At 35.2% G+C, this 13,296-nt stretch overlaps 1 protein-coding gene across 1 annotated transcript in view; it reads left to right on the top strand.

The window, feature by feature from the left end:
• LOC131806742 (Y+L amino acid transporter 2-like) overlaps window positions 1-11,821 on the top strand; it is a 53,809-nt gene extending 41,988 nt beyond the window's left edge. The window contains exons 6-10 of the mRNA XM_059131389.1: window positions 1,880-2,094; window positions 2,160-2,389; window positions 2,455-2,707; window positions 2,898-2,959; window positions 6,846-11,821. Of these exons, the coding sequence (XP_058987372.1) occupies window positions 1,880-2,094; window positions 2,160-2,389; window positions 2,455-2,707; window positions 2,898-2,959; window positions 6,846-6,848 (763 nt within the window). The 3' untranslated portion in view covers window positions 6,849-11,821. The remainder of the gene's footprint in view (window positions 1-1,879; window positions 2,095-2,159; window positions 2,390-2,454; window positions 2,708-2,897; window positions 2,960-6,845) is intronic.
• Window positions 11,822-13,296: the final 1,475 nt, after the last annotated feature.

Raw genomic sequence — 13,296 nt, 5'->3', positions numbered from 1 at the left:
AGAAGACTTTCTTCAGGTCTTCTACGGATAGAAGACCTTCTTCAGGTCTTCTATGGATAGAAGACCTTCTTCAGGATAGAAGACCTTCTTCAGGTCTTCTATGGATAGAAGACCTTCTTCAGGTCTTCTATGGATAGAAGACCTTCTTCAGGTCTTCTATGGATAGAAGACCTTCTTCAGGTCTTCTATGGATAGAAGACCTTCTTCAGGTCTTCTATGGATAGAAGACCTTCTTCAGGTCTTCTATGGATAGAAGACCTTCTTCAGGTCTTCTATGGATAGAAGACCTTCTTCAGTCTTCTATGGATAGAAGACCTTCTTCAGGTCTTCTATGGATAGAAGACCTTCTTCAGGTCTTCTATGGATAGAAGACCTTCTTCAGGTCTTCTATGGATAGAAGACCTTCTTCAGGTCTTCTATGGATAGAAGACCTTCTTCAGGTCTTCTATGGATAGAAGACCTTCTTCAGGTCTTCTATGGATAGAAGACCTTCTTCAGGTCTTTTATGGATTGAAGACCTTCTTCAGGTCTTCTGTGGATAGAAGACCTTCTTCAGGTCTTCTATGGATAGAAGACCTTCTTCAGGTCTTCTATGGATAGAAGACCTTCTTCAGGTCTTTTATGGATAGAAGACCTTCTTCAGGTCTTCTGTGGATAGAAGACCTTCTTCAGGTATTCTATTGATAGAAGACCTTCTTCAGGTCTTCTATTGATAGAAGACCTTCTTCAGGTCTTCTATTGATAGAAGACCTTCTTCAAGTCTTCTATTGATAGAAGACCTTCTTCAGGTCTTCTATGGATAGAGCACTTCTTCAGGTCTTCTATGGATAGAAGACCTTCTTCAGGTATTCTATGGATAGAAGACCTTCTTCAGGTATTCTATTGATAGAAGGCCTTCTTCAGGTCTTCTATTGATAGAAGACCTTCTTCAGGTTTTCTATGGATAGAAGACCTTCGTCAGGTTTTCTATGGATAGAAGACCTTCTTCATGTCTTCTATGGATAGAAGACCTTCTTCAGGTTTTCTATGGATAGAAGACCTTCTTCAGGTCTTCTATGGATAGAAGACCTTCTTCAGGTCTTCTATGTAAAGAATACCTTCTTCAGGTCTTCTTTGGATAGAAGATCTTCTTCAGGTTTTCTATGGATAGCAGACCTTCTTCAGGCCTTCTATGGATAGAAGATCTTCTTCAGGTCTTTCATGGATAAAGACTTTCTTCAGGTTTTCATGGATAGAATGCCTCTTCCTGGTCCTTCTTTAAGTTTTCTGCGGATAGAAGACAGGTATTCTATGGATTGGAGACTTCTATTATGTCATCTTTGGGTTGGAGACATTATCCAAGCCATACCTGGATAGGAGACATTGTTCAGGTGTTAAATGAATGGAGACATGCTTTTATATTATAGATGGAATAACTTTCTCATATTTCCTAGGAATGAGGACCTTTTTCCAGTCATCTATGGATAGATGACCTTCTTCAGATCTTCTATAAATAGAAGACCCATTTAGAGTCTCCTGTGGATAAACAACCCTTGTCAGATCTCTTATGGATAAATTTCTTTTCGATAGAATATCTTCTATCGATATAAGACCTTCTTGAGATCTAATATGAATAGAAGATATTCTCCAGCTCTCCTATTTCGAAATGAAGACTGTGTTCAAATTTTCTACGAATACTGGATCTACTTCAGGTTTTCTAGGGATAGAAGACCTATTTTAGGTCTTTTTGAATGGTGGACTTTTTAAAGTCTTCTATCGTTGGAACACCTACAATTTTGAAGTCAGAATTATATTTTTGAATAACCTCATTTTTAAAAAATGTAGTCTTCGAATTTCCACTTATACTTCAAATCGTTTTATCCTTCCTATCTTCTTCCAGGAACTACCTTAATTTCATCATTGAAGAATTGAAAGATCCCGTTAAGAATTTGCCTCGTGCCATTGCTATTTCCTGCGTGTTGGTAACACTAGTTTATGTCTTGGCCAATGTTTCGTTCTACACCATTTTGTCACCCGATGAAGTTTTGGGATCTCAAGCTGTTGCCGTAACCTATGCCGAAAGAGCTTTTGGTGTTATTGCATGGACCATTCCAGGTAAATGACAAAAGATTGTTTAGTTTTTGAATAGGACTCACTCCTTAACATTTCCCTTTTTGCAGTGTTTGTGGCTCTTTCAACATTCGGTGCTGTAAATGGTATTCTCTTGACCTCATCCCGTTTGTTCTATGCCGGTGCCAATGAGGGTCAAATGCCTGAAATTTTAACTATGATCCAGATACAAAGATTTACACCCACCCCTGCTGTCCTGGCCATGGCTTTGTTGTCGATGTTATATTTGACAGTTTCGGATATCTTTGCCCTTATCAACTATGTGGGCTTTGCAACATGGGTAAGTTCCTAAAACTTTTGTATAAAAGTATTTTTTTGATCCATTCTTTTTTCAATATCTCACAGTTAAGTATTGGTGTTGCCGTTCTGTGCTTACCCTGGTTACGTTGGGCCCAACCCAATTTGCCCCGTCCCATCCGTGTCCCCTTAGTCTTCCCCATCGTTTATTTGTTGGCCACAGTTTTTGTCACCGTCGTACCCATGTATGCCAGTCCTGTTGAGACCGGCTATGGCATTCTCATGATCATGTCCAGTATACCCGTTTATTTGGTATTTATTGCGTGGAAAAACAAACCAATGTGGTTCCAAAAGACTATGGGTAAGTCGAATTTTTTATTTAAATAATAAATACAAATTTTATTAAAATATATTCCATGTTTAAATTCAAATATCAACTCATTCGCTCATTGGGCTTTTTTATCCTAAGACGAAGAAGAAGACGGGAATAAAATATATTTATTCCCATTATTTTTATTTCCAAATCCTAATGTCCATTTTAATTTTTATAGGTGGATTTACCCAAGCATTACAGAAAATGATGATGGTTGTTCGACCAAAAAGTTCCTCAAAGGTTTTTATTTTTTTTTTTATTAATTTCTTTCTTTTTTGGTTTTGGTTATTTTTCCTTGTGAAATCTTTATGTTTTATCTGTTTTCCCCTGTTTTCATTGCATGCCTTCTCCATCCTGTTTTTCTATGCACAATCCTTTTTTGTTAAATATTGTTTTTCTTTGCACAAAATTTGTCCACAACATGTAGTTTTAGGATCACAAATATAGTATTTAGATAATAGGTGTGTCTGGTTACTTTTCCAGCAGGAATTGTCCAGTAACTTCTTTCTGAGAGAGTAAGGTAGTTTTATTCTCTTTTGCAAGGAAAATGCGAAAAGTAAACAGACGGTATTCCTGCAGAAGCTTGCAACTAATCAGCTGATTTGTCAAAACAAACCAATTTGTCCCTCATAAGGAGAATTAAAACAAAGGAAGCAATGCTAATTTTACAAGTTTTTTAAATAAAAATGTTGGAAATAGTCGTTTTTTGTCTTATTGCATATTAACATTTACGTTTTCCACATTTTGTAAAGTTGTTCTCCAAAAACTATTAGTCTTGCTAATTCCAAAAAAATATTTTCAAATTGAAAGCACAAAAAGAAATAAACAAACGATATAAAACATCTGATTGAATGTCGATAAATGAGAAGAAGAAGAGTTGCAAGTGATTGCAAGAAGAAATTTGTCCAGCAAGAATTTGCAAACTCTCACTGAAACAACTGTCAAAATTTCTCTCTCCAACCGCTCTCTTTTGCAGAACTTTCGGGTTAACAGACGACTTCCAGTAACAATTTGTAACAATTGTTACAAATTTTAGGGTAACCAGACACACCTAATGCTGAATGGAAATTTTTCTTTTGAAAATTTTCAGAGTTACAAAATTGAAAATGTTAATATTATGTTTGTTCTTACTTTAAATAAGAAGACATTTTGGTCTTCGATTATACAGAGTGAGATAAAAAAAAACTGCAACAAAGCCAAACGCTTTAATTTTTACATTTTTTTTTTTTTTTTAATTTTATTGAATGAAAGCAAAAAATTTCGAAAATAGCATCAAATTTTAGAATATGTTTAGATTTGTTCGAATTGGTCACCTTTGGTAGTAGTATGGCCTTCAAACGTCCAATGAAGCCGTCACACGCTGCCCCGGTATTTTGGTCCATTCCCGGCGAAGCGCTTGCTTGAGGTTATCGACGCTTTGGTAATTTTTAGTTCCAACCTTGCTTTCCCAAATACTCCAGACACAATAGTCCAACGGATTGGTATCCGGAGATTTTGATGGTGCGCTGGAAATGAAGCGAGGAATCTCATTTTGTAACCATTCTTGGGTGGCACGTGCTGAGTCCGATGGTGCTGAGTCCTGTTGGAATGTCCAAGGTCTGCGGCCAAAATGTTTGCGGACCAGGGCTTAAATTCACCCTCCAGAATATTTTTGCGATAATATTCGGCATTTATTCTGATGCCAAGGTCGACTAATACGAGCGGCTGTTATGGCGGTCCACACCATCACATGCACATTTTCAGCTGACCTCTTCGGCAAGTAAACACGATCATTTTGTTTGTTTACAAATTGCTGGACAACGAATGTTTCTACATCGGAGAAAACCAAATTCTGCAGTTTACAACTTTCAGAAAGCGAAGCAACTTTTTAGCTCTTTTGTGTCTATTTTCTTTTTGTTGGGGTGTGAGTTTTTGCACTTTTTGGAATATCAATGGCTTTACCCCAATCTAATTTTTCAATATTTGCCGAATGAAATATTGCGATATGTTCAGCTCACGAGCCATTTTTCGGCCACTGCGACGCTGGTTTCGATCAAGTCGTTTCTTTACTTTTCAAACCGTTTCTGCTGATGCTGACGTAGGGCTACGCTACCAGTATCACGGTAACGAGCGATGGTACGAGACACAAAAATTTATTCACATTCAAATGCTGGAGTGCTCTAACAATAGCCACCTATGGTTTTCCAGCCAAATACAAAGAAATCACACTATCACGCTTGAGTTCCATCCCGAATAGCTTTTTTCTCAAAATGCTTTCCCTTGTAAACAATATAATGAGCTGTCACTGGAATAATTTTAACAGCTGTCGGACGATTAGCTTAGAAATGGACTTCAATACGAAGACCAGGTCTTCAAGACGAAGACCTTCTGGTCTTCAAGAAGGAGACCTTCTGGTCTTCAAGAAGGAGACTTTCTAGTCTTCAATACGAAGACCTTCTGGAATCCTAAACGAAAACCTTCTGGCCTTATCTACGAAGACCTTCTGGTCTTCTCTACGAAGACCTTCTGGTCTTCTCTACGAAGACCTTCTGGTCTTCTCTACGAAGACCTTCTGGTCTTCTCTACGAAGACCTTCTGGTCTTCTCTACGAAGACCTTCTGGTCTTCTCTACGAAGATGTTCTGGTCTTCTCTACGAAGACCTTCTGGTCTTCTATACGTAGACCTTCTGGTTTTCTCTACGAAGACCTTCTGGTCTTCTCTACGAAGACCTTCTGGTCTTATATACGAAGACCTTCTGGTCTTCTATACGAAAGCCTTCTGGTCTTCTCTACGAAAGACTTCTGGTCTTCTCTACGAAGACCTTCTGGTGTTCTCTACGAAGACCTTCTGGTCTTCTCTACGAAGACCTTCTGGTCTTATATACGAAGACCTTCTGGTCTTCTATACGAAAGCCTTCTGGTCTTCTCTACGAAAGACTTCTGGTCTTCTCTACGAAGACCTTCTGGTGTTCTCTACGAAGACCTTCTGGTCTTCCCTACGAAGACCTTCTGGTCTTCCCTACGAAGACCTTCTGGTCTTCCCTACGAAGACCTTCCGGTCTTCTATACGAAGACCTTTTGGTCTTCTATACGAAGACCTTCTGGTCTTCTATACGAAGACCTTCTGGTCTTCTCTACGAAGACCTTCTGGTCTCCTCTACGAAGACTTCTGGTCTTCTCTACGGAGGCCTTCTGGTCTTCTCTACGGAGACTTTCTGGTCATCTCTACGAAGACCTTCCGGTCTCCTATACGAAGACCTTCCGGTCTCCTATACGAAGACCTTCCGGTCTCCTATACGAAGACCTTCAGGTCTTCTCTACGAAGACCTTCTGGTCTTCTCTACGAAGACCTTCTGGTCTCCTATACGAAGACCTTCCGGTCTCCTATACGAAGACCTTCCGGTCTCCTATACGAAGACCTTCTGGTCTCCTATACGAAGACCTTCCGGTCTCCTATACGAAGACCTTCCGGTTTCCTATACGAAGACCTTCTGGTCTCCTATACGAAGACCATCTTGTCTTATATAAGAAGACCTTCTTGTCTTCTATAAAAAGACCTTATTGTCTTCTATAAGAATACCTATTTGTCTTCTATTCGAAGACCTTCCTCCTCCCACCTCCTTGTCTTCTATAAGAACCTTGTGATCTTCAATTGGAAGACCTTGTGGTAATTCATGAGAAGACCTTGCGGTCTTCTATGAGAATAAGTAGACCTTGCGGTCATATATAAGAAGACTTTCTCGTCTTCAAAAAGAAGAACTTCTTGTTTCTTAAAAAAAATGAAATATTCCAAGACGTGGTGAGTTCTTTTATAATAAAACCAATAGTTCGAGTTTTTTGTTTTCATTGTAAAAAATACATTAAGTTCTTCCTCAGAGAACTTTTTTCTATTCTAATACAATATAACACATTCGGATATTATATAATTGTGACTCTGAGAATTTCCAATTTTTTATATATATTTCTAAATTAAAATTTATTTTAAATTGGCCTAAATTTGTCAAAAACTCGTAAACAATCTTTAACAATTCTACTAACCGGAATGGTGCATGCCGATAGAACTAATACTAATTTTAAAAAAAATAGGAATACATTAAGTAATTTATTATTAACATTTTATTCCTTATTCTCTCCCTCTAATTTACAGTAAGTCTAACAAGGTTTCTGCAGAAAGTTCTCATGGTCCTTGGAAAGACTAAACCAGCTCAGGTGTAAAACAAAATAGAATTTGGCAAATGAAATGATGAACCGGCAACCCCCCTTAGATACAGTGAGAGAAATAAGGATGCAAAACAAACAAGCAAATACAATAATAACGAGAAAAGCTGCTTTCAAACCGAAACAAAAACACAAAATGGCATTTACATATAGTTTTTTATGTTTATAAAAAAAAAATCTAAGGCTTTTATTATGAGTTTTTTAGTTAATTGTATAATTTCTTTTTACAAGAGGATTTATTTTTCATTGAAGAAAATCAATAATATGTGATTTTGATTTAATTACAAATCGTAAAAATCGTGGAAAACGAGAAATTATTTTGTGTTACCCCAATAGAATGACATGACTTTTTATATAAAGAAATGCTTTTTTAATTATAGTTTTAAAAGTTAAGTTAAACAAATAGATTATGTTTAAATAAAATAAGAAGGACATCTTGAATGATATATTTTTTGTAAAGAAATGTTTAGCTATATTCCATGAAAGTATGAAAGCTGAACTTAACTGCCATTAGAAGAGAACACAACTCCTACTTAACAAAAACACATAACTTTTTATGAGAAATAGAACTAGCAAAGGATTTGTCTGATAACAACATAAATACACACCCATACCTGTTAATGGACCACATAAATTAAAATGTGCCCCTAATCCACCCCGCTCGAGTATTAACCAAAACCCAACATCATTTGAACATCACAAAACATATCCTCAAATAACCACAGATACCTTGAAATTTGCTACTCCCAGATAAATTGTATAAGAGAGAATGTTTTTATTATACATATATGTTACAAAAAAAAAAAAAACAAAAAATAGAAACAGCAATAATTACATACATAACATAAATGTTTATTTATTAAAATGTTAAAAATATTTGTTTAAAGTTTGAAAAGAAAGCAAGAGAAAGGCAAATAAAAAGCGCAATATTTTGAGAGAATGCTACATTTATGTGGAGAGGTATTTGAGGTGATTCTTCCTTCTAAAACTAACTTTTCTGAAATTTTATTCATTTGATTTTTTTCCGAAGGGGATTCTGGCTCCATATTATATTTAAAATAAAACTGGCGATTGAAAGAATTGAAATTTATAACTACTTTAATCAAATACAAAATTTGACTTAACATTTTTATGAAGATAATTATCGAGATTTTTAGGGCTATCAATGATTTTAAAACGTAGAGTCTATTTTCAAATGTTAAAGCTGATATACATATAGATAATTTATATATGAAGCATAACAATCTTACTATCGTGCATGTCATTGGAACGGAATGATACCTATAATGTCCAAATCTGCTTTGTAGGTCAGGGTGTAACCCGGGTCATGGACCCAGACTTTTGGGTCAAATATCCGGGTATCCAGGTCCGTCCCCCAAGAAAAATACAAAGACATAGAAGTATAAGAATGAAACAAGACATGCAACACTTTGAAAATACCTCTATTGTTATGATATCATAGTTACCAATGTTAACTGATGTAAACCGCTAAGGGTATATACAAATTTTTTGAAAAGATCTATGTAATACAATTTTAAAACCACATTTTTGGATTTTTCAAACCTTGCTAAAAATGCATTTTGTCTAGTTTTTACAATTTTAGGTCTTTGAAAAATATACTTTCCAGGAATCAGGGTGCAAATACCTACCCCTTGGAAAAAAATTAAAAAAACCCGAGAGTTTTTACTAGACTAGAGTCCTTCCGTTAGGGCTTAATTTAATATGCCATTAATAAGAACAAAAAAGTCAAAACAAAACAAGTAGGCAAAGGCTATAGAAGTGCGAGGCCGACCATGAGATGCCCTACAATACTACAATTAGGAGCCCCCTTATGTACAAATCCATTTTGGAAGTTTTTGCTCTTGAAATTATGTGACGGAGCACTGCCTAGATATTAGCCTTAGCATTTTGACCGGGGACATTTGCCCAATATTTAGGCACTCCTCCGTGCTGTTAGTTGTTGTGGTCCATTTTACAGTTAAATATAATCCAATGGTAATCCAAAATGTTAGAATTCTTCCCCGTCCTTAACTCTCTTCTTAGGCGTGTCGATTGGCTTCAATTGTGTGATCAGGAAATTGTTTCTTTTTTTTCGTTTATTTGAACTCCTAAACGTTTTGCGATCATCTCCAAAATTAGACGCATGTATATGATTTGCTTGTCTACGATATTTGGCTATATTCGTCAAAGAAATCAGCATAAAAATGCAAAAAATTTGCCTTATGCGATTTTTTTAGAATTTATACTTTTATGACAAGAGGGCATTCTAAATTAACAAAATTTGTCAAAATCGATCTAGCCATTCTTGAGATATAGGCATTCTAGCTAACATCCTCTTCCTTTGTATATATACATTGAATATATATATAACGGTGATCATTTACCTGTTCGTCTATTTGTGATTTCGCCCGGATTAAAAATATTCGCAGTTTAATGGAAAATTTGACTTTTATTTAACACAAATGTTGTGGTCTATTTCACCAACTGAATATTACCAGAAGACCGTCAAAATTGGAAGACTTCTGACCAGCCCTAAGCTCTAACCCCATGCTAACTTCCGCTTCGATTGGTCCACAATTGCGACCTGCAGCGCAACTGCAAAATCAGCAAATGTTTTTAAAGGAAATTTTTTTTTATCCGATCATCTCCAAAAGCAGTAGGCTTCTATTCTGGCTCTTGCACTAACTCCATTATAAATTTCTGAATTTATCGATCAGGCCATAATTGCGACCTGTAGCGTGATTACAAATACATAGCTAGATCGGATCTAGCTAGGACATACATAGCTAGATCGACTCAGCTCGACGAGATTAAAGATCCTTATATACCTTTCTATGTGGGAAACGAATATTTCGAGACGTTACATAATTTTTGGCCCAATCAAACTTATAATACCCCCAACACATAGTATTTTAGGGTACAAAAATAACAGAAATCCGTTGTTAAAAATAGAAGTTATGCCCTTTTAAAGTTGAAAATTCAAGAAGCTCGTATTTCTCTACATTTATTGATTGCGGACATCTTTGTTTACAAACTGCTTGACAACAAATGTTTTCTCATCGGAAAAAACCAAATTCGGCAGTTCACCACTTTCGGCCAAGCGAAGCAACTCTTAAGCTTATTTGAGTCTATTTTCTTTCTGTTGCGGTGTAAGTTCTTGCACTTTTTGGAATTTCAATGACTTTACCCCGAGCTTATTTTTCAATATTTGCCGAATGGAATATTGCGACATGTTCAGCTCACGAGCCACTTTTCGGTCACTGCGATGCGGGTTTCGATCTTCTTTACTTTTCGAACCATTTCTGCTGATGTTGCTGTTTTCCTTGATGTCGGATTACGCTACCTTACGTATCACGGTAACAAGCGATGGTACGAGACACAAAATATTTATTCACATTTAAATGCTGCAGTGCTCTAACGATAGCAACTTGTGGTTTTCCAGCCAAATATAAAGAAATCACGCTGGAATTCCATCACGAATAACTTTTTTTGGAAAATTCTCACCAAAATGCTTTTGTACGCTTTTTGTAAACAATATAATGAGCTGTCACTGCAATAATTTTAATAGCTGTCGGACGTGTGGCTTGGAAATGACAGCAGTCTGAAGTTTGTTGAAGTTTTTTCATCTCACCCTGTAAATGTGTTACGAGAATCTACTCTGCTAAATGTCCAGAATGGTGTAGGATATCTTAAGGTCGGTCCATCCGACCTTTGTTTTTTCCTTCCTGGTCTTGGCTACCTTGAATATTATAATATTATTATTGATTCCAGTACCTGCAAGAACCTACTGTTTTTGCAATTTTTTTCGATATCATAAAGGGAAATCTTTTATCGTAGTAAAAACTTTTACATTATTGCAGTTCTGGAACAGAGAGAATTTTATGATTTTTTAATCGGTGTTAGTTTGCGAGTCTACATCGTCTTCGCCACGACTTGACTTGTATCACCTCAAATTACCTCTCTACATAAAACATGTATCTACCCATAAAAGAAAACGTTTAACAATTACGAGTAAAATTTATTTTGCATAATATATGTATGTATAATTAAATTTATATATAAATGTTTGCATCAAATACATATAACAAAACAAACAAAAAACAAACTGAATCTTTTTCTAAAATTTAAAATTTTACCATAAAATTCGGTTTCTTTTTTGACAGGATTTTATCTAAAGACTTCTCCAAAATAACAAACAAAACTGTAACCAACTTCTATTTGATGATTGTATTACAATTAAATACATTAACTAAAATATACAACTATCGCATGTCATTGTTGATTAAATGGCATAATTTGTTGACAATAAATGAAATATAATTACTATATAACAATTATAAATTAAAAAACGGCAAAAATTATATAAATAACTACTAACTAAACTATATATATATATAATAGCTATTGTATTATATATTGACAAAATAAAATAGTAAAATAATATTAAAAAAAACTATTAAACATACATAGCCAGTTACTGAATGAAAAAAATATGAATGAATTTATACAATCTTTGGTCCACAATGAATATGATGTAGGAAATTGAAATCGAAAGCTGATATAAGGAATTCGTTGAAGTTTCATGAGATAAGTACAACTGATTTTCAGAAAATACTTTTTTAATGGAGTCTTTTCTATCCATAATAATCGTTTAATTTCCTAAATAAATTCAATGAAATTGTTTTTTATTCTCCAGCAGGACATAACTTTTTCTATAGAATGTTTACGTATAAAAAAAAAAAAACAAAACATAAAAATAAATGTATGAATTATAAATATTACTAAATATTATGTAAAATGCATTCTAGGTTTTGTTTAATATATGATTCAGCAATTTATAGATGTATTAATTTTATCATCGAGCATAAATAAATAAAAAATCAAAAGAGGTGTATATAAGCCATATGTATTGTTGTTTTATTCAAGGAATAATTACGGGGAAATCACACAGATTATGAAATTAGAACTAAAACACCTTTGGATAAAGAAAACATTTTTATATGAAAGTATCTGAATTCAAACGTGTTCCACTTTAAACTACAAATACCAGTAAGACCGTTTGGATAATACTTGTAAACTTTTCAAAAAACCATAAAGTATATGAAGGCCATACCAAAACGGAAACCTCTATAGACAATTTTATACTTCTAGGATTGTCATCTAAGAAATCTTCTTAGATACCAAATTTTAAAACAATTTCGTGAGTAAATGTGACTAGGATTATAAAAATACCGAATGTCGGAGGGTATCGTTATATAGACGGGAACCTCTATAGACAATTTTATATTTCTAGGATTGTCATCTAAGAAATCTTCTTAGATACCAAATTTTAAAACAATTTCGTGGGTAAATGTGACTATGATTATAAAAATACCGAATGTCGGAGGGTATCGTAATATGTACGCTGTACCAAATCGTTGACCTATATATACTAAGTTCTGCCACCGGAGCTAGAAACAATTACGAACTACAAATACAAATAGTGTGGCAAAAATCATTATGACACCGAATATCGGGAGGTACCGTATTATGACGGCTATACCAAAATGTAGACCGATATATCTCATTTCCAATACCAACCATCCTAGACACAATACAAATTGTTTTGCCAAGTTTTGAAGCTCTACGTCAAATAATGTGGGGTGTATCGTAGTTTCAACAGACAGACAGACGGATATCGTTCTTAGAATTTAATGCTGATCTTGAATATACAAGCTGAGATGAAACAACTGCAACAAACTTCAGACTGCTGTCAGTTCTAAGCCACTCGTCCGACAGCTGTTAAAATTATTCCAGTGACAGCTCATTATATTGATTACAAGGGTACAAAAGCATTTTGGTGAGAATTTTCCAGTAAAAAAGTTATTCGTGATGGAATTCAAGCGTGATAGTGTGATTTGTTTATATTTGGCTGAAAAACCGCAAGTGGCTATCCTTAGAGCACTCTAGCATATAAATGTGAATAAATCTTTTGTGTCTAGAAGCATCGCTTGCTACCGTTATACTGATAGCGTAACCAGACGTCAAGGAAGTGGACGGAAGAAAACAGCAACATCAGCAGAAATGGTTCGAACAATAAAAAAGCGACTTGATCGAAACCCGCGTCGCAGTGGCCGAAAAATGGCTTATGAGCTGCACATATCGCAATATTCCATTCGACAAATATTGAAAAATGAGCTCGGGATAAAGCCATTGAAATTCCAAAAAGTGCAAGAACTTACACCGCAGCAGAAAGAAAATAGATTCAAAAGAGCTAAACAGTTGCCGAAAGTGGTGTACTGCCGAATTTGGTTCTCTCCGATGAGAAAACTTTCGTTGTTCAGTAGTTTGCAAACAAACAAAATGATCGTGTTTACTTGCCAAAGAGGTCAGCTGAAAAT

Source organism: Musca domestica, unplaced genomic scaffold, assembly GCF_030504385.1.
Source record: "Musca domestica strain aabys unplaced genomic scaffold, Musca_domestica.polishedcontigs.V.1.1 86, whole genome shotgun sequence".
NCBI lineage: Eukaryota > Metazoa > Arthropoda > Insecta > Diptera > Muscidae > Musca > Musca domestica.
This window is presented reverse-complemented; position numbering and strand designations above follow the sequence as displayed.